Genomic DNA, 24,899 nt, shown 5'->3' with positions numbered 1-24,899 from the left:
ATACTGCTATTGGCGGCACCCTAGTTTTGCTGAAAAATAAGGTAGATAGTGACTAATGTCATCTTGGCAAAAACTATGGGTACCATGGTAACTTAACGGATAAGTAACGGAGGTGGTGTTTTGAAAATAAATATATTTCTTTAAGAGACACAATCGCCTAGTCCACTACAAAAACTACAACTCCCTACACGCCCCGCAGTGGAACGGAAACTCGCAGCGGAGAAGTTGACGCTGATCAATCCGTCCCATCGCGACTCCTCTTCCTTTCACGCCGGTTGCCGAAGAATCTAGCGTCCATGTGCGCAGTGCCCAGGACTTCATAGATCCGCTGAGCCTTCCGAATCCGAGCTAGACCGCAACAACCTTGTAATGGATCTCAATGCTTTGATCGAGGCCCTTCGGGGCACCATGGACGCAAATTTGCGTGAGGCCGCAGAGAGACAACTGAACGAGGTAAAGTGATCGGATGGTGGTGGTGGTGATGATGGTGGCGGCGGCGCCGCGCAGCGGGCCTTGCGCAGCTGGATGGCACTTTTTAATTGTATTAAAATGGTCCCAAACTGAACTTTTTAACGTATACCTCATTTAATCACACATACTGTGGGTTTATTATTTATTACGGGGTTTTAGTGCTGTGTGTCCGGTATCGTGTATTATTAACGTGCTTTAGCAAGCGCTAACAGGCTGGCGGCAGCTAGTGCCCGCTTACTACGTCACCGCGAGAAAAGCTCAAGCTAACGTGACTGTTATTAAACGGACGACAAAGGACTTAAATTCAACGTGACTGTGAAGTGTTGTCATTTAAATACGTTTTTATAGTTGTCTTCATGTTTTGGGGTCAAATGTTGACGCGTGTGAGCGTGTTAAAGCTCATGTGCTAGCGCGTGAGATGCTAGGCGCTAGTTCCTCACGTGTCAACGTGAGGCAGGAGGCTTGTTGTCATTTCTCGCGCAGTTCACGAACACTTTTACCTAGTACAATATAACTCCCTCAGATGAGAGTAGGGAAAGTAAACAATGTCGACAGACTCCTTTACTTCCTCTAGTGTAATGACGACTTCTATAGAAATGAATATAGGAATGTCCGGGCCCGTTACGAGCTGCGTCAGTGTTTCCGAAAAGCACAGTGTTGGAATCATATGGCAATTCCGTGGTAGTTTGATAATGAATGATTACCATATGTACCGTTGTGTTTACATCCTACTCCCAAAGTCATTCACAGAATAACATGGGACTTTGAGGGCTCTTTGCTTGTTTGCTGAGGTTACTGTAGTGATATAGGATCCCTATGTAACGTTGTCAAACATAGTTTTGGCATACGGTACCATGGTAATTCCATGTTTTTTTTTTGACGCATACTATGCTAATATACAAGTGTGTTGTTATAGTAAGTTTCATATTGCTACTGACATTTGCAAAACTAGCTCGTCACTTTCCTATTTTAGATCCATTAAATATACTGCTTGCCTTGCTTCAAATGGAATAACAGTACAGTCAGCTTGTGTCATATCCGGGTGCTTAAGTCTGTTTAAAGGGAAAGATCACCCAAAAATGAAAATTCTCTAATTTACTCGCCCTCATGCCATCCCAGATGTGTATGACTTTCTTTTTCTGCAGAACACAAATATTTTTAGAAGAGTATCTCAGCTCTGTAGGTGCATACAATGCAAGTGAATGGTGACCAAAGATGTGAAGTTCCAAAAAGCAGCATAAAAGTCATCCATAAGACTCCATTGCTTTAATCAATGTCTTCTGATGTGATCCAATCAGTTTTGGGTGATAACAGACCAAAATATAATAAAAAAAAAAAAAAATCACTGTACATATTGCCTTTGCAATCTCTTGGCAAGATCATTGTTTCAAGCTCGATTACATGTCCTAGTGCCTGACGCATGCTGGCTAGATGGCGTTAGCAAGTGTAATCAAGCTTTAAATCATGATCGCCAAGCAGACTGCTGATGTCAAGACTTATAATGAAAAAGGAGTTATGTTTTGGTCTGTTCTTATCCAAGATTGATTAGATCGTTTCAGAAGACATGGATTAAACCACTGGAGTCATATGGATTAAGTTTATGCTGCCTTTATGTGCTTGTTGGAGCTTAAAAGTTTTGGCCACCATTCGCTTGCATTGTAATAAACTACAGAGCTGAGATATTCTTCTGAAAATCTTCATTTGCGGTCTGCAGAAGAAAGTCATTCACATCTGGGATGATATGAGGGTAAGCAAACGATGAGAGAATTTTCATTTTTGGGTGAACTATCCCATGGAGTGACCAGTGAGTCTCATTTAGCAGTAATCCCGTTACAGTACATGCTATTTTACAACGTGTGTAAGATAATACTTGAGACATGTCCGTACAGTCTGACCTGCAGCTACAGAGAGCCTTTATTCACTTTTCAATGTTAAGTTAAATTTTAATCCCACCTAAGTCCCTCTCTTTGTTATGACCGTGGCTAATTCTTAGTTTCTGAAGAGGATATGCTAATTAAATGAAAGAGAAAGTTGAGGTGGATTGATGCCTGGTGCAGTCACCAAGCTGGCCGCACTCCAAATGGCCCATGTGGACAACAGGCTTGGATTCCTGTGCGTTGACAATTTAGGGGTCGGGAAAGCTGAGGGAGGGTGAGAACACTCGCAACAGCACTGCCGTGGCATTTTAAGCTGCATTTCAAGTGCTTGTTGCAATGAAATCATCACAGGATATGTTAATCTTGGGCAAGCTCCATATGTTGTTCATGTCAGTGGTTGTTTTTGCAAAAATCTTTGCTGGCTAGTTTATTTTGTATGTTTGTGGTATTGGATGTCAGAGGCCAGAAGTAGACGTGGCATTTATTTGGAAGTGAACTTGCAAGGAGTTCCTTGAAATGTTGTTTCGGTTCATCCAATGCGGCCACAGCAACATAGGTCAGTTTGTAAACTGCATCAGCCCTGATTTAAATAGAATTTATTATGTTACTGCTAATAGTATTCATTGTGTTTGTTTGCTTTTTCTCCACAGGGCCATACCCAGTTGAACTTTGTGTCTACACTACTGCGGGTCACCATGACTGAACAGTTGGATTTGCCCATACGGCAGGCAGGTACGTATACGGCTCTGAAAAGCCAGGTTTCTTCCCCTTCTCAGCAGAAGCCAGTATTGCTTAGGGTGCTGCCGTCATACTATTCATGAGGTTCAGGCGGTGCACTGCACATTCACACCACCACCTCACTGTCACTCCATGACCGTTCCACATTCAGTATCAGATGTCATATGTTGACACAGAGCTGAGAGATTCTGCCTCTGTGTGTTTGTATACAAGGCATGCCCACTGAGGTTTTAAAGCAGGGTTCGATTAATTACGACGGAAAGGAGATGCATATGTGTATAGACCACTTATATATTCTTAGACCCCTAATTGTTTCTTATCAATCATAACTCGTATTTCCCTCATGGCCATGCTGTGTTGAGAATAAAGTCACAACTATAGAGTGTTGTTGGGTATGATGCGCTGCGGAGTGCCTAACTCCCCTTCAGATGTGACTGTAAGCACAAAATGGATCGGCTTTTAGTGCTTTATTAGGTTCTTACAATTAGGTGCCTTATTAGTTCACAAACAGGTCAGTTATTAACGAAAGTGAAAACCACGTTCTATAACCGAAATGACACAAATTTTCAGGAGTCGCATCGAATTTTCAGCAAACCTGTGTGAATGGAACCGTACTGGACAACTGGTTGTCTGTCATGTCTTATAATGTGAAAGATGCCACGCACTGTACACGTGCGTGTGTCGTGTTTTTCATGTGGAGTTTAAGGGTGTGTTCACACTTGTAGTTTGGTTCTCTTGGTCCTCTTGGTCCGGACCAAAAAAGAAACTGATACATTTAGTCCTGGTTTGCTTGCGTTCACACTGGCATTTTTAACACCGAACCTAAAGATATGAAACCAAAGGCCTCAGGAAAAAGTCACAACCTGATTGGACAGCTTTTATGACGTATATTTTTTGATGGAACTTTCCGATCTTCCAAAACAATGCTGGCTGCTGGGCGAAATGCGCTCATTAGATTTATATATGTATATATGGTGGTATTTTTACCAGCTGAGAACAAACGAAGAGCTAATAAAATGTGTAAAGGAGTCAGAACAGTTGCACACATAAACGAAGATATGCTGCAAGGACGGCTGACGGTGGTTCCGACGCTTGTACTGAACTGTAATGGGCAACATAGCTCCTATGATGAGAAGAACCAGGTATGCTTGAGGTCAGTATAAGGCAAATTACTTCCTGTTATTGGTCCGTTTAGACGTCTTTGGTCCATGCTGCGTTCATATATCAATCGAACCGCTCGAGTTCGTTTGGAAGCGGACGGAGAACCACTATTCAGGTGGTCTCGGTCCGCTTGTTTGGTGCTCACCAAGGTTCGGATGGCAGTGTTCACACTTGTTCAAATGAACCGCATTAACAGAGCAATCGCACCAGAGTTCATTTAAATCGAACCAAACCTGCCAAGTGTGAACACACCCTAATTAACTTATGGAGACTGAGATATTATAGCTGTTTTTCACCTGGAGATCCAACCGCTGTCTTCCATCGGAGCTCATCAGTTTTAAGGTCTAAGCGCAAGTCACGCAACTCAAACGCTGCACTCTACACACGCTTAAAAATCATTCTTTAAAGCCACTGTCGATCAATTGTGATCTGACGCATGAACTTCCACCTCGATTAGACTTGTATAATAACGCTTTGTCAATTGTCATAAGACTTGCTGGTGGTATGGATGCCACCATCTTGAATATTTACTTCAGTCACTGTTAATATGGTTATAGGTGTTGGGATACGCGCTTGACTTCGGTAATTTGTTCATACAGACTGTATTCCAGCTGCTGCTGTAAGCTGTTGAATGAACAGGACGTTTTGAGACTCACCTGTGAGTAAATACGGTTGTGAATCCCAAACATGGACCGTGTGAACGTGGCCAAGGATTTCATAAATCTAGCCTTTCGGCTTTCATCGGTGGGTATTGCATTGAAACATTTGTGTACTGCTCAGAGAGGAATAATTCTATAATCGTTCTGTCTTTTGGTCTAAAGCAAGGCTACTTATGTGACATTAGATGACACTCTACGAAAAGGAAAGTGTTAGGAGGGGTGCTTGCAGTACATTCTTCAAATAGTTTGTGTCCTGTTGAAAGAACATTATAAAGAGCTTGATACTTTGTATTATTCTGGAGAGAGCGAAATATTTTTTTTAAATGATCACTTGAAGACCGAAATATCATGTCTGTGAGTTCTGTGCAGTTTCTTGCCCTATTTTGCTGTCCAAAGGAAACTTGTAACCGTGAAATAGGGATGCCACGATTATATGGTTTTACTATTAACCGCGATTAAAAATGTCACGGTTAAAGGGATAATTCACCCAAAAATGAAAATTCTCTCATTATTTACTCACCCTCATGATATCCCAGGTGTGTATGACTTTCTTCACCAGAACACATTTGAAGTAAAATGTAAACATTTCTTAGCTCAGTAGGTCCTTAAAATGCAAGTGGATGGAGATTTCTCTTTGAAGGTCCAAAAATCACAGACAGTCAGTATAAACCTCATCGGTACAACTCCAGCAGTTAAATTAATGTCTTCTAAAGTGATACGATCACCTTTGGTGTGGAAGAAAGATCAATGTTTAAGTACTTTTTAAGTATAATTCAATGCTTCAGGAGAGGGTGGAGTCCAAACTGTCTCTTGTGTGACGTATTCACGTTATGGATACCGAGGTAATCTCACATTCTCCACTCAGTTGAGACATCCAGGATAAGCACACAAACGCTCCATTGTGAAAGAAACTATTTTTCACGTTGCAAAAATATTATATAGAATGTATAAATATATCATATAAATGTTTTTCGTAAGATTTTGTTAGCCTAAATGTGAAAACTCTTGTGCCTGTGTGGGTACTGGAGCTGTTGCTATGGTTACTGACGGTGTCCGCGTGGTGCTTTAATGGCCAGGTGTCGCGAACTGAATGTGAACTTTATTCACGTGAAACTACACACAAAGTCCAAATATAACAGGAGTTCGATCTACCAGACTCATGTCCATCAAATAAGCGACTTAAATCGGCTGTTTAGCAGCATTTAAATGACTGACTGAAGATGATGGATGTGAAACAAGCAGACAGAAGTCATAGAAAGAAGCACATCCTACAAATGGACAGGATGCTCCACTAATCATGCAACTACAAACTAGTCAGTTTGATATTTTTAGCTATGATGATTTTAAAGTGATGAATTAAAAGATGCAACTTTTTTTATTGTTTAAGCGTGCTGACAGCGTGCGGTGCATTGCGTGGTGTTACTATAAGTGAGTAAACTTGGAAAAGTTGCATCTTAAATTGTTCTAGTTATTTAAAGCATTGCTTCTGTACAAATTCACCGCATTCAACGATAAATGCCAATTTGACTCATTATCAGACTTTAAATTGTCTGCTGTAAGCAATGCTCTCGTTATTACGCATTGTCCAAAGGCTTATTTGTAAGGTGTTGTGGACAGTATTTAGAGTCTGTTGCCGATTCTTTATGTTGGGGTGTCTGACAGACAACGGATTGCTTTAATAAACCGTTGTAGAAGAAATAACCATTGGATGCCGTGAACTACATGTTGCGCACCCACAATAATCCTAAAGCTGCGCGTTTTTGAAGCACCCTGGTTACACTGATGCGCATCACTGAACCCGGGATGCGCATAAGCGGTGTCGTGCCCTGCATTGGAGTGTCTCTTTTATTTATCTCCTATTTATTTTTTCTGTATTTATTAGTTTTATTGTATGGCCGTCCTTAGCGTCCACATATCCCACAGAAATACGTCCACTAAGATGCTACATTTTATATGATATTTTTTGCATCAGTGCTGATGCATAATAAGAAAGTTATCAAATAATCGTAAAACCGGTTAACTGCGATTTTATTTTTTATTTATTTTATTTTTTATTTTTTTTCTCCTTTTCCTTCCTCAGACGTTAATCTAACCATCAGAAACTCACCGCGGCATCCCTACTGTGAACACAACTGGTTAACTGTTCTTTGGAAAATAAGTTTACAAAATGTCATTTGTAAAATTTGGGTTTCTGGGAATAAAAAAAAGAAATGCACATGAACCATTACATTATGCTTCATAACAGAGAGTGGTGCATTGTTTGATTTCAATTTGGTCTAATTGTATTTTGATTAATCAGTTAGCAAAAGCCTGTGAAGGACAAAGTTGTCTTGTTCCTGCTGCTGTTGTGTAGGGGTTGGAAAGACAATACATCAGTCTGACAATGAAAATTCAGTGCATTGATTATGGAACTAATAACTGATTTATGAGACTAATTATACCTGATGTATTATGCAAAATATTTGATCACTTTGCTTTCTTTGTCACCAACAATTACGATACAACATTTTGACTGACAAGAACTATTGCATCAGATACAAAATTAACCACAAAGCTTATTCATAATTGAGCATGTTATGGGGGCCAAAAATAAAGGCTGAAAGGCTGGATGTGGCCATTTTTGGTTTTCATTTTCATTTGTGTCAGCATACTTAAATAGTTGGGAATTGCACAAAAATAGTGTAATCAAACTGAATCTTGACTAGATAATATTTTGCCATTCATCATATTGTTTAGTAATGGTTAGGGCTAGTGATTTAACACATTAATTCAGTGCAATGAATAAAAAAAATGTGTTAAAAATATTAACGCAATTAATCATGTGCCTGGGCGGTTATAAGGAATATTCCTACAATTGGAGCAGTTCAAGCTTGAAGTACCAACTGTTTTCTCCAGGGGGCAGTAAGCGAAAAACCAGCTGTTTGGGCAACATGCATCTTATACAGAGAACAAACCACACTTTGCCACAGCAGACAGCACAATATGAGTCTGATTCTTGTGTTCAAACACAGCTTGATGGAGTGCAAATCAAGACGTGTTTAAGTTTCAAACTACGTTAAACTTGGCACAATGACCTGAAAAATGTATGTTAATGATGCAGCGCATCCAAAGTGAGACGCTCAGAGCGTCTGTCTGATGCATATGTACTTTGATGCGTACTTAGACAATCCCTTGTAATAAATCTGACTGATTGACAAATTCAGTTGCAGTATGGATTGCTGTGGATTGTAGGCCAATGACTGGCTTATGCTCAGTTATATGGGAATAAACAATATGTTGGATTCTAAAGCTAATTTTGGTATTGTCTAATCAATGCTATACTTGTCTGACACAATGCAATGCATTTCAAAACCTTAGGCATCAATTTCCCCCTTTGCTGTAATAACAGCTTCCACTCTTTAGGGAAGGCTTTCCACTATACTGTATGTAGTAACATGGCTGCAGGGATTTGCTCTCATTCAGACACAAGGCTATCAGTGAGGTCAGAAACTGATGTTGGTCGATGGGGCCTGACTTACAGTTGCTTTTCCAGTTCACCCCAAAGTGATCAGTGGGGTTCAGGTCTGGGATTTGTGCAGGCCAGTCAATTTCTTCCACACCAGACACAGTAAACCATTTCTTTATGGACCTCACTTTGTTCAAAGGAGCATTGTCCTGCTGGAACAGAAAAGGGCTATCCCCAAACAGTTGCCACAAATTTGGAAGCACACAAAGCCCAAGCCATTACATAAAGAAACATTAAGATTTTTCTTTACTGGATTGAATGGAGTAACCAAATTCGTTAATTAGAAGGGGAGAGTCCACAAACCATTTTGGCCATATAGTGTATTTCTATATGCGATTAATGGCGATTAATGTGATTAATTAATCAGCATGTATCACCATGTAATTAATTTGATTCAAAATTTGAATCAATTGACAGCCCAAGTAAAGGCAATCACAGAAGTTGCATAAGGCACCGACTCACAGGGTTTGCACTGTAGGAATTGCTGTAAAACAGTTAAACAACTACTAGAGTGTTATTGCGGTGTCATTAGCAGCTCAGTGGTTATATTCCCTGCTCTGCAGATCAGACTGTTAGATTTGAGATGGAGAGAAGCATGAGAGGAGTTGCCGATTCAGCAGCAGCCAGAGGGCAGAATTCTTCGCATCCGGTTACAATAGCAAGTCCTTCAGCAGTCTGCTGTCCGATTGTCAATGCTTTAACCCATCCTTCTCTGTTTGAAGCGCTAATGCATTCAGCTTACACAAACTCACACTGAGATCTTTGTGTGCTTAAATCAGTCACAGACTGGATTCAACATACAACTGGGTTTGTTGAATTTAAGAAAGCATGTCAAGTTAAGAATAGTCCAACTTTTAAAAACATCTCTCGAGGCACAAGAATGACTTCTGTAAAGGATAACAAATATGTCTGATCCCGAAATTAAACAGTGCCCGGCTTCCTTTAAAATAGTTGACATCAAGTGACACCACCACCAAGTTGATTTTGATAATGTTTTGTTTTGCTACACGTTGCCTACTTGTGAGGAATGATTTCCTGGAGAAAACAGGCCCAGGCTGCTGTTTGTAGCAGAGGTTTATATTGAAACTGTATGAATGGAATGGAGAGATCTGCTGTCTGGATAGACCTCAAGTACACCTGCTGGGCTTTTTCAACAAATGCACAGCTGCATGGAGTGCTTAACATAGCTCGGGCTTTCTTGACGTCACGTGGACATTCAAGCAGAGCCTGTTAAACTCGACCTTTCTTTGTGCTTACTGGGCTAAGGCTGCAAAGCATACAAATGAAGTACTGAAAGTTTTTGGGGATGTTCAGAATGGCATAACCCCATGCAACTCATAGCATTTTTGTTGAATGTATACTATGCATGGAAACACTGGGTGACCAGAAACATTTGCACTTCAAATTAGAGGTCTGCAACGGGACTGTTTTTTTCCATCCGGCATGTTTCCACCCTGTACCTGAACTCTCCTGCTGAACTTTACTCCATTCTCTTCCGCAGTGATTTTTCTTCCCGACTGCTCCCGTTCCCGCAACCCCGTATTTGTTTCCACATAGAGCAAAAGCCATACAAATAGACAACAAGTGTACACAGTTTTATTTTTCTGTTATTGCTATTTTCAGATGACGTGTGAAAATGACGCCAATTTGACTTGCCTGAAGTTGGTTTCTTAACGCTAAATTGACCATTTTCTAGTCCGCGATTCACATCCTGTTGACAGTGTGCGCTTTGCTTTGACATTCTTCTAAAGCCCCGTTGACTGCCTGCCTGCTCTAAATATTGGATAATTCAATGAGTAAGCTGTGTGCAAATTTATTTTACATTATAAAAAAAAGAACAAGAACAGTTAAAGCAAAAAAAAAAAAAAAAAACTTCCCCCATGCCAATTGAAAAAGAGAATCAAAGTCTTGACTGTAGCCAACTATCTCTTGTCTGTGTCCTCCATTGCTGTTGTTTAGGTGTGATCTACTTGAAGAACATGGTGACGCAGTACTGGAGTGAAGGGGAAAATGCAAACACTGAAGGGCCCACCAATAATATCCCAGAAGAGGACAGGCAGTTCATTCGAGACAACATTGTGGAGGCCATCATTCAATCCCCAGAGCGCATCAGGTAACAAACAACTAAATATACACAGGGGGTGGTGGAGGCTCACTTTCATTCCTAACCAATTATTTTTTTGTTTTACTTTCAACTGGCAGAGTGCAACTCACAACCTGCATTCACCATATGATCAAGCACGACTACCCGACTAGATGGACAGCTATTGTGGACAAGATTGGCTTCTATCTGCAGTCTGACAACAGTGCCTGCTGGCTGGGCATCCTGCTCTGCCTCTACCAGCTGGTGAAGAATTACGAGTAAGACGGTCAAAAAAGCACTCGTTAACTTCGTTCATGCTGAGTGCAATAGATTTGTTTTTCAGATCCAATCTAATCCAGACTGACTGTATGCACTAATATTTTGTGAGCAAGCTGGATCTGTTTCTTTACACATCATATTCAATGTCTGGTTTATCTGCATCAGTTGCTAATGACATAGTCATCATCAGCATGTCGCCAATTGACTTTGTTCTACAACAACTGAGTAGCAAGCCGTTAGTATGGAAGAGACGGAAAATTGCCCTACTCGCATCCATCGTAGCATATCGCAGCAAAATCATGGATCTGGGATGTAGCCAAATATATTAAAAAGTAGCCCAGGGTGTGAAACGAGCACCCACCACCTGTCAAATGCGACGAGGCTGAACCCAGTTCTCAAGCTCCCCGTCCAAATGCAGGTATTTCATGCATGGGTAATTTTGCACATCTAGGTGCAACAGGCGGGTGACCTGCAAGAAGTCTCGGAGTGACACATGATGTTAGACAAAGATACGCACTTGAAGAAACACACTTATCATATTTATAAGAACAGACCAAAAAAAGCCATCAGTGAGGTGTGGGCATGAGCATTTCTAGTGAAACACAAGAGTTATCACTTTTTTTTTTCCCTCTGTTTCATTCGTATGAAAGCTGTTTGCAAGAATAATATTGTCTATGAGGATTCTGCAAATGATCTCCGATCATCTCAGGTGGTGCTGTGAGTTTAGTTTGCTTTATTTCCACGGAGATTGAAAGACGAAAGTGATTAAATCATAAAATATTACATGACACGTTCACCTTGAACCTAAAATGAGTTCTATTTGCTTTTCTTTAGGCAGCATTAACTGTATTACCAAAATACAACAAAAACACAAATTCGATAAGAACACACATTTGGCATCATTGTTTTGGGAACACAAAGGAATTTATTAGGCTTATTTATTGTTTATTATTATTATTATTATTATCTTTAAATGTATAATTGTCTTTAGTTCTTAATCTGTAGGCTATTAGTAATTTTCCACCTGTTGTTGTTGTTGTTGACGGATGCTTGCGTGATGGCAAATGGGGCCGTTGGTTTTGAATTTAGAAATGTCTTTTTGGTTTTTCCTGTTTCAATAAATTAATTAGATTTTTAAAGCTAAATCAATAAAGCAAAAAGTTTCACCAACCCCCTCGGCAGGGGGGTTGACGATATAATCGGATATCGCTATATATTTATCGATTATCGATTAATTATTTTTTTTACATGTCGCCCAGCCCTAGCGCACTGAATACGCTTTCACTGACAACAGTAGTAAAGGTGTTTACAAACACGGGGAAGTTGAAACTCCCACCCACCCCCCAAAAAAAGCGGTTTAAGGCGTTTACCTTATAAAGTCATGCATGTAAACACACTCTAATGTATTTTGCACATCTATAGATTTTATATCTAGATGGTGCTTTGCATTGTATATAAAGTTGACTAACGTTGCTTTCTAAATGATGGGAAAATGACTTGAAATCGGATTGGACAACTGAAAATCAGATTTTAATCGACGTTCAATCCACGTGTGAATGCAGTTTTTATTTTTTGTGTTTCATGCATGCTGTTCAGACTACAAAAAAACTAAAAATCTTTGCCTTATATGCCTAACAATGAGATTAAGGCTGTCATTGTGATCAAAGCCATATTACGCAACCATTTGGCAGCATCCTAATGTATGTATGTGTCAATGTTTGTAAGGTATAAGAAGCCTGAGGAACGTCAACCGTTGGTTGCTGCCATGCAGATCTTCATGCCCATGTTGAAGGACCGTTTCATACAGCTGCTGCCAGACCCCTCCAGCGACTCGGTCCTGGTGCAGAAACAGATCTTCAAGATCCTCTACGCTCTCTTCCAGGTACTATCATCACTGATACTTTAACTGAAGGTGTTCACAGCTTTTCTAGCCTAAAGTTTTGGTGGTTTGAGTCTCGTGTGAATTAATCCGTGTGTTTTTACAGTACAACCTCCCTCTGGAACTGATCAATCGGCAGATTCTGACAGAGTGGATGGAGATTCTGAAGACAGTCGTGGATAGAGATGTACCTCCAGTAAGGACAACATTTCATAATGCTAACATAGGTGTTTGGTGTCATAAGAAGCTAGATATCAATGTTCTGAAAGGGATGTTGGATTGGCTGTGGGTGGACGGTGTGCGTAGTGTTTGTCTGCGTTTAGGGCCGTCTCCAGTTTGTGTCTTACAGGCTGTGACTGTTCTCACGCCTCACTCACAGCCACAGAGCCACTGGAGATCATAGTACTGGCCCAGTGACGTCTTCATGACCCTCTACCTCTGGCCAGCCTCCATAGTCTCCTACAAAACGATCACACATTTATGGCTATGTTCGGAATAGTATACTACCATACTAGTACTATTTCTGTAGAATGTGAATTTTGTGTTCATGAAATACTCCGCTATGGCAACGATTTTTAATTTCTTATGTTACTCATTATTTGATTAAACTGCTGAATTTTAATCCTCAGAGACCCACTTTAGCAAATTGTGTTTGAAACGGATAAGAATGTCATAAAATATCAAGACATTGATTGGCATGTTATTTTTTCGAATTGTTTTTTGGCATCGAAATATTAACATTAGCTGACATTTGAATTAGAAGCCTAAATTTTTAGTTTCCCCATTCACAGTCAGTTGGCCTTCCGTTTAATGTACTCTGGTGTAAAGGCTTTGGAAGACCTCTGAGACGTGATATACAGTTGTGCTCAAAAGTTTGCATACCCTTGGAGAATTGGTAATATATGTACCATTTTTAAAGAAAACATGAGTGAGCAGGCAAAACACATTTCTTTTATTTCTTATGGGATTCATATTCAACTGTAGGTTATAACAGAATGAAACAATCATAAAACAAAACATGGCAACAAAGAAATAAATGAAATGACCCCTGTTCAAATGTCTGCATACCCTTAGTTCTTAATACTGTGTATTGCCCCCTTTAGCGTCAATGACAGTGTGCAGTCTTTTGTAATAGTTGTCTATGAGGCCCCAAATTCTTGCAGGTGGTATAGCTGCCCATTCGTCTTGGCAGAATGCCTCCAGGTCATGCAAAGTCTTTGGTCGTCTTGCATGAACCACACGTTTGAGATCTCCCCAGAGTGGCACAATGATATTAAGGTCAGGAGACTGTGATGGCCACTCCAGAACCTTCACCTTTTTCTGCTGTAACCACTGGAGGGTCAACTTGGGCTTGTGCTTAGGGTCATTGTCGTGCTCGAAAGTCCAAGAGTGTCCTATGCGCAGCTTTCGTGCAGAAGAATGCAAATTGTCTGCCAGTATTTTCTGATAACATGCTGCATTCATCTTGCCATCAATTTTCACAAGATTCCCCGTGCCTTTAGAGCTCACACACCCTCAAAACATCAGTGAGCCACCACCATGGTTCACAGTGGGGATGGTATTCTTTTCACTATAGGCCTTGTTGACCCCTCTCCAAACATAGCGCTTATGGTTGTGACCATAAAGCTCTATTTTGGTCTCGTCACTCCAAATTACAGTGTGCCAGAAGCTGTGAGGCGTGTCAAGGTGTTAGCAACAAGATGATATTGTACAGTTTTGAATTATTCGCTATATTTCGTGAGTGTATACTGCACAACCTTAATGGCAAATGGCAGGTATGTGCAGCAAAAGGCAGTATACGGGTGCAACCTACAATTGCGGGAGCTTTGAATCCTAGGAAAAAAATATTAATTGATTCGCTACAGGCCAAGAGTTTATAGTCGAGAGATGCATCCACTAAACGTGGTGGAGAGTCCCTTTTTCCGAAACATTTTAGAGGAAATGTATCCGGAGCCTGGCGCTCACACTTTAATAATGTTATGTTGAGAAACGTGTGAAGAGACAAAGACTGTTGTGCAGTGATTAGCCATATTTATATCTTTAAAAAAGGCCGATATAGATTGATTATCATCGGGACAATTTTCTGATCAGCGACGTGTGAAAAAGGCATTGATCTCAAGCATAATGTAAAACTACTCATAACAGTAACTGAAACTCTGAACTGTATCCCAACAACAGTTTTGGCGATAAAGAAATGGCAAAATGAGTGTCACAGTATGGTAAATTCACACAAAATTCACCCCAAAAATGTGCAATATTTTTATAATCGGTGGCTTCCTAAAAACACTTTCAAGGTGAAAAAAAGAAAATATATCAACATCAATGCATGCAATATCAATTCACTTACTAAAAAATGTTCTGCAGTTTTCAGTATGTACTGTGCAGTACGGGTTCGCTTGTTTAATTCTGATTATAGCTAACATCTTGCTACATACTGAATTTTTTCCCCTTACATTTTACAAAGTCAGTCCAGAATCTGTTTGAGTTATCAAAAAGTGATCCTAACCATCTTAAATAGGTTTTTAGTTTACCAATGAATGCTATTTTATCCTGGATTGTGGCCGGAAAATAGCCATGGAAGCTGACATGGTGTTAAAAAAACAACAAAAACGTTTTTTGATTAGAACTATTGGGTTGCATGAATTAGAAAATGTAGAAGTAATTCTCATTTACGGCTGTGATGTTCAATCATGTTTTTCTCTAAAGTGCTTGTATGTGGCTTTTCAGGAGACCCTACTGGTAGATGAGGACGAGAGGCCCGAGCTGCCCTGGTGGAAGTGTAAGAAGTGGGCGCTTCACATCCTCGCTCGGCTCTTTGAGAGGTACAGTACTAACACTCATTCAGAGCGCATTGCATCACTTCCTAAAGATGAATCTCTCACAGATGATTCACGGTCCACTGAATCTCAGCCCACACTGAGCAGTTATTTTCAGAAGAAGGTCCTGTGAGTTTGAAAATGAATGTTGGTGGATTTTCATGAATGTTCTTTGTGTTTTCGCCCCAAGGTATGGCAGCCCTGGCAACACGACCAAAGAGTACACCGAGTTTGCTGAGCTCTTCCTCAAGGGTTATGCCGTGGCTGCGCAGCAGGTACAAAAGAAGACATCAGTAGACTCAGTGGAATGTTGATATGTGTGTGTTGAGACAGGTGATGACCTTTGGCTCTGTGTGCTTTGTTAGGTGCTGTTGAAGGTGTTGTATCAGTATAAGGAAAAGCAATATGTGGCTCCAAGAGTGTTGCAGCAGACACTGAATTACGTCAACCAGGGAATCGCACACGCTGTCACCTGGAAGAACCTGAAACCACACATCCAAGTATGTTGAGATTGTTTTTGTTGTACTCTAATGTAAAGCAATTGTTCATCTGACTCCCTGAAGGTTTTTTTTGTTGTTGTTGTCTTTTTTGTAAACTGTTGTGTAATCACACTAAAATATTCCAGGTTCAATACAAGTTAAGCTAGATCGACAGCATTTGTGGAATAAATTAGGATGCTTCTGATTGATTTGCTCAGACTGCGTGAGAAAATGTTTGTTTACAGAGGTTTAATGATAGTGCCATATATATTTTGCCTTGTGCCACCAAAACTACACCAACCCGCATCTCAGAATAGCATTCTGAGATGATATTCTTCTCACCACAATTGTACAGAGTGGTTATCTGAGTTACCGTAGACTTTGTCAGTTCGAACCAGTCTGGCCATTCTCTGTTGTCCTCTCTCATCAACAAGGCATTTCCATTCACAGGACTGCCGCTCACTGGATGTTTTTTTGTTTTTGGCACCATTCTGAGTAAATTCTAAAGACTGCTGTGTGTGAAAATCCCAGGAGATCAGCAGTTACACAAATACTCAAACCAGCCCATCTGGCACCAACAATCATGCCACGGTCCAAATCACTGAGATCACATTTTCCCCCATTCTGATGGTTGATGTGAACATTAACTAAAGCTCCTGACCCGTATCTGCATGATTTTATACACTGTACTGCTGCCACACGATTGGCTGAATAGATAACCACATGGATGATTGTTGGTGCCAGATGGGCTGGTTTGAGTATTTCTGTAACTGCTGATCTCCTGGGATTTTCACACACAACAGTCTCTAGAATTTACTCAGAATGGTGCCAAAAACAAAAAACATCCAGTGAGCAGCAGTTCTGTGGACGGGAATGCCTTGTTGATGAGAGAGGTCAACAGAGAATGGCCAGACTGGTTTGAACTGACAAAGTCTACGGTATCTCAGAAAACCGCTCTATACAATTGTGGTGAGAAAAATAGCATCTCAGAATGCTATTTTGAGATGTGGGTTAGCGCTGTTTTGGCGGCATGAGGGGGACCTACACAACATTAGGCAGATGGTTTTAATGTCGTGGCTGATCGGTGTATCTAATGCTGAATATGTATTATAATGCTGTGCAATGTCAAATGTCATGTTTGATTTCATCAGAACATTTCAGTAGGGTTTTAAGTAGGGGCATTAACTGGATAAGCATGCACTTCCATGAAATATATATAGTATTTTTGAAAATAATATCTAGATGTAATCAGAGATGATATTATTTTAGAAAATGTATGTAATCAGTGACAGTGTGTAAGCAGCATATGTGTGTAACATTTATTCCATATTTTCAGCAAAGCTAATTATTAGCTAATATTTCCATTTGGTGTCACCATTGCCCTGTTCTAGGCTGATTTTTAGTTCCAGTGCATCTCTGATGGATCTCATAGCGCTTTTAATAACAGTGCTAAATTTTAAATGTTTTGCAAATGTCTTTAATATAATAATAATAAAATTATAATAAAGCTTTCAATCTAAACTTTTCTTGATTCAGTCTTAGTTTAAAGAATCGTAAACTGAACCGAACTGAATCGTGAGATGAGTGAACCGTTACATCCCTACAAATAATACTTGAGTTTTAACAGAAGAATTAATGTAAGTGCTTTTATAAAATAATCTTCAATTTTCTGTCTTTTTAAACCCTCCACAAATTGGCCACATTCACTTACATTGAATGTACCTCGCTGTAACCTTGATTTTTATTTTTTTTATTAATTTTTTTTTATAAGGATGGGCAAGTCAACATTTATTTTTGTGATAACATTATGCCACAAATGCTGTCGATTGAGCTTAACTTTTATTGAACCCGGAATATTCCTTTAACACTACAGTCAAATTTAGTAATCTCATGGAATATCAGGGACAGATGTACTGACAGTTTAAAGTAGGGCTGGGCAATATCGCTGAAATAGCTCTGTATTTGTTTTAAGCCTTTTGACAATATTCAGTATGTTTATGGATTTGCTCTGGAATGACAGAACGGTACATTTCGAACAAAACATGGTAATGGCACAATTTTTTATTATTATTATATTTTAACATGTCTTTTAAAACATGTATTCAGGGATTTCCATTAACACTTCTGAGCTTTACTTGCTGATTATTAATGTTTGGACAGATTCATTGAAATAGGAAGTTCAACAGAAATTAATTAAACCCTACCTACTCATACAAATGGTAATGACTTTCATTACATGGTGGGAAAATCATAAGCTGTGTCCCAAATGACGCACTATGCACTTACAATATACACTATGCACTCAACCTTATATTGAATGAATTTTCAAAGTGTAGTATCATCCCAAATGGAACACGTAACGATTTTTTTACTACACAAGTGTTCGCCGTATAAAAGCTGACGGAAGTGATGTTTCAAAGGCATGCGACGTGTTGCCGCTAGCTTTAGCACGTTAGCCAACCTCAGTTCAACACTTGCATCTCATAACATCCATATTCACACAGCGTGGGGTGATGGTAAAGTATACAACTTACATTAGTAATGTGCTGTCTTCACTGTAGTTTAGCTAGTTGCTACATTCTCCATTATTTACACAATTGTTTCGTCAGACCAGCCAGGTAACTCCGCCCCTTCCGCTATGTTGGTGAGCTGTGAGCGCTGAGTGCATGAAGTGTCAAACATTCCACACTCCGTTTTGGCTGTTGAAGAATCATCCAGACACTCGTAGTATTTAATTTTTTTCTTTCCTTTCAGTGTAAACATACTACTTGCACTACTTGCTCTCCAAAAAGATGTAGAATAGTGAAGTGTGCTGTTTGGTCGCAGCTATAGTGATGCACATTTGAGCAGCCTCTTCTTCCTCTGAAATTTTAACCATGGAAGTGTTTATTTTTTCAAAATGCAAGTTTTTGGGGGGCCTGGGTAGCTCAGCAAGTCAAGATGCTGACTACCACACCTGGAGTCGCAAGTTCGAATCCAGGGCATGCTGAGTGACTCCAGCCAGGTCTCCTAAGCAACCAATTGGCCCGGTTGCTAGGGTGGGTAGAGTCACATGGGGTAACCTCCCCGTGGTCGCTATAATTTGGTTCTCTCTCACGGTGGGGCACGTGGCGAGTTGTGCGTGGATGCCACGGAGAATAGCGTGAAGCCTCCACACGCGCTACGTCTCCGCAGTAACGCGCTCAACAAGCCACGTGATAAGATGCGCGGATTGACGGTCTCAGACGCAGAGGCAACTGAGATTCGTCCTCAGCCACCCGGATTGAGGCGAGTCACTACGCCACCATGAGGACTTACAGCGCATTGGGAATTGGGCATTCCAAATTGGGAAAAAATCATCCCCCCCAAAAATGCAAGTTTTTAACATTTGAAAACACTAATGACATGAAATCAAGGGACAAACTTTCTTTTTAAATGATTTAAATTGTACATTTTTTGTTTTGCTTTTTTGCACACTTGTAAGGTCTTGCACTAATGCATGACCTGAGAAAACATGAGTAAAAATAAACACATTAATAACTGTAAATGTCATCTTCTAAAAAATTTGTAAATGTTGAAAAAAAAAATCATTGTAATTATGTCGGAACTATTCTTATATATCATCCAGCCCTAATTTAAACTACAGGTGTGCGTATATAAGCTATTTTACAACAACTTTGAATGTTGCTCATCCAATTATTATTGAGGACTCAAGCTTTCCATTTTATAACTTCAATGTGGATGTGTCTGTTTTCAGGGAATCATTCAGGATGTGGTGTTCCCCCTCATGTGCTACACAGATAGTGATGAAGAACTCTGGCAGGAAGACCCTTACGAGTACATCCGCATGAAATTCGGTTAGAACGCTCACCATATATCTTAATCTGAGCCACAAATGTCTTTTAAGAAGACCAAAACCATTTAGATCTGACATTCTCTCTCTCTCTGCCTCCCTTTAGATGTGTTTGAAGACTTCATTTCCCCCACCACTGCCGCTCAGACACTTCTCTGCACCGCTTGTAACAAAAGGAAGGAGGTGGGTGTTTGGAGGCACCATCTGGCACGATGATGACTGTGATGTGATTGTGTTTGGCTGAGTGAGCGTTGCGTATTTCTTCTTGCCAACCCTCATGTATTCAGTCAGCACCCTGCGGATCCTTCAACGAGACTCATCTGTCATCAAGAGACATGTCTCATTCACATTAAGTGCTTTCTCTTCTTTTTAATGTGTCTTTTGGTGACACTAGATTTCTCACTGTTGGAGATTTGCTTCAAATTCATAGATTTCAATGAAGACAAAAAAAGTTTGCAAGGCTTGTCTGTCCATCATGTGACCAAAAGTTGATTTTGCATCAGCTCACTCTGATGTAGACATTTGTTGACCAATCTGAAGTTCAGAGATGCCATCTAGCATGTTTGCAGGGTGTTTATTTGTTTACTTAATTTTTACTCTAAATACATACAACAAAACAAATGAAGATAAACTCGGATATGCCGGCTGTCTGAATAAAGAATTGGAGGATAGAAGTTGTAGCTTGTTAAAACGGTGTTCTGAAAGGGTTGTTTGGCTGTGGGTGGATGGTGTGCGTAGTGTCTGTCTGCGTTTAGTGCCGTCTACAGTCTGTGTCTTACAGGCTGTGTGACTGTTCTCACACCTCACAGCCACAGAGCCACTGGAGATCATAGTACTGTCCCAGTGACGTCTTCATGACCCTCCACCATTAGCCAGCCTCCATAGTCTCCTACAAAACCCACAGATGATGTGCATCGTGAGATGCTGAACTTTTTTTGAGGTCTTATGTTTCCTGCCAGGTTAACTTTCCCACTGTTTCGTTCCAGGTGCTGCAGAAATCCATGGGCTTCTGCTATCAGATCCTCACAGAACCTGTTTCAGACCCACGGAAAAAAGACGGTGCACTTCATATGATTGGCTCACTGGCTGAAATTCTCCTGAAGGTGAACAGAATTGCTTTACACACATTTCACTCTAGTCTAGCCTATCAACAATTACATAAATTCAAACACAATTAATTAATATCATTTTTATTTGAATGGTCATGTTGATGTGATTTTTTTTTTTTTTTTCTCTTCCAAACAGAGAAAGATCTACAAAGACCAGATGGAATTCATGTTGCAGAATCATGTTTTCCCTCTGTTCCGCAGTGAACTGGGTTACATGAGAGCTAGGGTGAGAAATCTTTCTCATGTATCTCAAGTATTAGTCTCAGGTGAATTATGAGTGCCGCTGTTGGGATTTCACATGGTTAATTTAATACTCTTGATGCAACATAACGCTTGCCAGCCCCAGTCAGCTGTGTGCTTTCTACACTGCGAAAGGGACCCCACTACACACACACACACACACACACACACACAAATACACGCACTTATGTCACCGCATAACACGTGTTAAACTCGCTTCATTTCAAGTGGCACGTGAGCTCATTTCTGAAACGTAGGATGGCAGGGTATCGCAACGTTTCACTGAACAATCAGTTAGTGCTTTCCTCATGGATGTAAATGAGCCTTCACCTGTCATCTGTATGTTTTGGAGCACATTTTGCTTGATTCAAAAGCGTAATGAAACTACATGGGTCAATTATCAACATGGCTTAATCATATCAGCACGAGGGCAGAGCAGGTGCTGTAATTCGCAGACTGGTCTCAACCACATAGACTATATTAAATGCACCTGTTAACCAGTGAGATTTGCAGCGGGCATCACGAAACCTGTTTGAATGCAGTACAGAATTGTCTGTTGCAAAACTCTTATGTCTCGGTGATGAAACTAGTTTAAAACAAACAGCCCCCACATTCTAAACGGCACTGACAAAGAAAACAGGAGAAAACATAAATTAGAAGGCTTTTCAATTCTCCGATCACAGCGCTTACAAAACTTTACCATGGATTTACTGCAGTAACACTAACTGTTCTGTAGCCATGCATGGTTTTACCTATAGATACCATGAACTGCTACAAATATCTTTGTTAAAACTATGGGTACTATGAAAGAACTATGGTGCATTTTCATTATTATGGACCAAACTATCAGTTTTCCATCTGTATAAAATCCGTACTCTTGCAATGCTCTCTGATTGTAGGAAAATGCAAGTTGTTTTGTTTGCCTTCAGAAATTCCAAGACATGGCTGTAGTTTAATCAGTTGGAGCCTGATGAAAGGAATCTGTAAGGAAGACCAACTTATTCACACTGCCAGAATATTTCAATTACGCCATATAAAAAATAGGTGTTCATTTTTTTGTTAATATAATAATTTTCATCTGCATCCCAACCTCAAAATCAATGCTGTACTGTCAAATGTGTATTTCAATGCTCGTAGCATGTAATATTATTTGTGTGGGTGCTACCAAATCAGGTGCTTGTGCCACAGTTTCAAAGGGCCCTTTGAGGGCACAAATAAACCCTGATGTGGCCCAGGCTGAAATTGAGTTTGACACCCGTGTTTTAATCTATTCTTTGACCAACACACGTCAGTACAGGTTTGGCGTTGCGGGCTTGTGGATGTGCGCACAACAGCACCGCTGCTGAAAAATATCCTAGGGGAAACTTTGATTATATAATTTAGTAATTATATTACAATTATTAAAAAATATAGTAAAAATAAATGTTTATTTATAAGTAATAATTATGATTAAATATAATTATTAAAATAATATAAATACATTGTGCAATATTTAAAAATATTTATTTGTATTTAATATAAACCAGATATAAGAAAAAAAGTGAATATATCTTTCCATGATATATGAATATACACTCACTGACCACTTTATTTGGTACACCTGTACACCTGCTCATTCATGCAATTATCTAATCAGCCAATCGTGTGGCTGCAGTGCAATGCATAAAATCAAAATAATGTTCACATCAACCATCAGAATGGGGAAAAATGTGATCTCAGTGATTTTGACCATGGCATAATTTTTTTGTTGTGCCAGACGAGCTGGTTTGAGTAGTTCTGTAACTGCTGATTTCCTGGGATTTTTGCATGCAATAGTCTCTAGAGTTTACTCAGAATGGTGCCAAAAACAAAAAACATCCAGTGAGCGGCAGTTCTGCGGATGGAAGCGCCTTGAGGAGAGATGTCAAAGGAGAATGGCCAGACTGGTTTGAACTGACAGAAAGGCTATGGTAACTCAGATAAACCCCTCTGTACAATTGTAGTGAGCAGAAGAGCATCTCAGAACGCACAACATGTCAAACAATGAGGCAAATGGGCTACAACAGCAGACGACCATGTTGTGTTCCACTTCTGTCAGCCAAGAACAGAAAGCCGATTTGTACTGGTGTACCTAATAAAGTGGTCACTGAGTGTATATTTCCAATGATATATTTTAAAAATGCCTTCAGTAATTATGAACAACTATAAAAGTCATGGAAATTAATTTGCCAAAAGGTGTGGAAACCCAGAATAAGTTGGTGCTGAGAAGTTTCACCATCTAGTTTATGCCTAAAATATAGCTTGTATTGTTTACAGTTTATTTGCTCTAAATTGCTGCTGCTTGGCCTGAATTAAAATGATTCCCTATTTGAACCACCGCCTCCATTAGGCCTGCTGGGTACTTCATTACTTCTGTGAGGTCAAGTTCAAGAATGACCAGAACCTGCAGACGGCCCTGGAGCTCACCCGCCTCTGTCTGATCAACGACAATGAGATGCCTGTCAAAGTGGAGGCTGCCATCGCCCTGCAGGTCCTCATTAGCAATCAGGAGAAAGGTAGTTATCTCACGCTCTGTTTTCTGTCTTAATCATTAGCTGGATTTATTTTATAAGGCTATAATTGTTCGTTTTTCCCATCAGCCAAAGATTACATCACCCCCTATATTCGGCCTGTGATGCAAGCCCTTCTCCACATTGTGCGTGAGACCGAGAATGATGATCTCACCAACGTCATCCAGAAAATGATCTGTGAATACAGTGAGGAGGTCACCCCCATCGCCGTGGAGATGACCCAGCATTTGGTAAGGCTCTGTGTCCGACTCATAAGACATCCTCCAGAAGAAAATACAGTATTCAGTTAAAATATTTTGCTGTTGGGTAGTTGACAATTTTTTTCGTGTGTGGCATGCTGTACTCTACTGTTTATAAAATTATTTTAAGCAGCATTTTACTAATTGTTTTACAATTATGCAAGCTGTTAATTCATAGAATACATGGAATATTTGTCCTTTTTAAAAATTTATTTCACACAGCAGGGTCTAAGCACCTAAACACAAGTCACAGCACATTTTAATCTAAAATCTTGCAGTGGATATAAAGTACATAATGTAAATAATGTTATGTGTCAACTACACACTTAAAACTGTGAAGAAATAAATTGGTGGTTTCAGAAGAGTGCAATTCATGCTCTACTCTTCTCTCCAGGCCATGACCTTCAACCAGGTGATCCAGACAGGGCCTGACGAGGAAGGAGGTGATGATAAAGCAGTGACAGCCATGGGCATCCTCAACACCATAGACACACTGCTGAGCGTGGTGGAGGACCATAAAGAGGTAAGAAATTAGAAGCGTGGGCTGCGGAAGTACATCTTGTCTAGTTTCAACCGCCCACAAACCCAAAACAATATGCAGTATTCGCCAACTTCTTATAAAGTGCCCTGCTGGCTGGAGCAGACCTGTCTTTAAATAGCCTTGTGGAAATACATCTACATTTATATTTATGCAGCAAATGCCCTCTTAGCAAAGACAAAAGAAAAGTGCATTTATTGTATAAGTGTGGACTCCCCCTAATAACACCAAGATGCAAATACAATCTCTACAATGCACATGGAAAACTTGTATGCTCGCTGGAGGTGGATACAATTTTTATTCGATAAGAAGAAATGTGCATAAACTATGAAGGAAGCACATTTACCAAATAAACTCATTGAATTTAACAGGAATGCAAGATGCGCATCAAACAAATCATGTGACTGAATAATTAATAAACTGGACGAACCAGCGGACCAATCAT

The 24,899-nt window shown here is 40.0% G+C and overlaps 1 protein-coding gene and 2 non-coding genes across 3 annotated transcripts in view; all 3 read left to right on the top strand.

The window, feature by feature from the left end:
* Positions 1–214: 214 nt before the first annotated feature.
* Positions 215–24,899, top strand: part of LOC127440441 (importin-7-like) — a 37,636-nt gene continuing 12,951 nt past the window's right edge. The window contains exons 1-16 of the mRNA XM_051697011.1: positions 215–453; positions 2,999–3,080; positions 10,371–10,524; positions 10,614–10,772; positions 12,499–12,655; positions 12,759–12,848; positions 15,380–15,474; positions 15,659–15,743; positions 15,834–15,968; positions 19,684–19,783; positions 19,886–19,962; positions 20,766–20,882; positions 21,025–21,114; positions 23,497–23,662; positions 23,747–23,907; positions 24,311–24,439. Of these exons, the coding sequence (XP_051552971.1) occupies positions 370–453; positions 2,999–3,080; positions 10,371–10,524; positions 10,614–10,772; positions 12,499–12,655; positions 12,759–12,848; positions 15,380–15,474; positions 15,659–15,743; positions 15,834–15,968; positions 19,684–19,783; positions 19,886–19,962; positions 20,766–20,882; positions 21,025–21,114; positions 23,497–23,662; positions 23,747–23,907; positions 24,311–24,439 (1,881 nt within the window). The 5' untranslated portion in view covers positions 215–369. The remainder of the gene's footprint in view (positions 454–2,998; positions 3,081–10,370; positions 10,525–10,613; positions 10,773–12,498; positions 12,656–12,758; positions 12,849–15,379; positions 15,475–15,658; positions 15,744–15,833; positions 15,969–19,683; positions 19,784–19,885; positions 19,963–20,765; positions 20,883–21,024; positions 21,115–23,496; positions 23,663–23,746; positions 23,908–24,310; positions 24,440–24,899) is intronic.
* Positions 12,941–13,119, top strand: LOC127449318 (small nucleolar RNA SNORA23). Its single transcript, XR_007898713.1, has one exon. It is a non-coding gene; the product is annotated as a small nucleolar RNA SNORA23 (small nucleolar RNA).
* On the top strand, positions 20,500–20,676 carry LOC127449325 (small nucleolar RNA SNORA23). The gene has a single exon (XR_007898714.1). It is a non-coding gene; the product is annotated as a small nucleolar RNA SNORA23 (small nucleolar RNA).

This window comes from Myxocyprinus asiaticus, chromosome 1 (genome assembly GCF_019703515.2).
Source record: "Myxocyprinus asiaticus isolate MX2 ecotype Aquarium Trade chromosome 1, UBuf_Myxa_2, whole genome shotgun sequence".
NCBI classification, from domain to species: domain Eukaryota; kingdom Metazoa; phylum Chordata; class Actinopteri; order Cypriniformes; family Catostomidae; genus Myxocyprinus; species Myxocyprinus asiaticus.
Note: the sequence above shows the minus strand (reverse complement) of the source record. Positions and strands in the feature narration are given on the sequence as shown.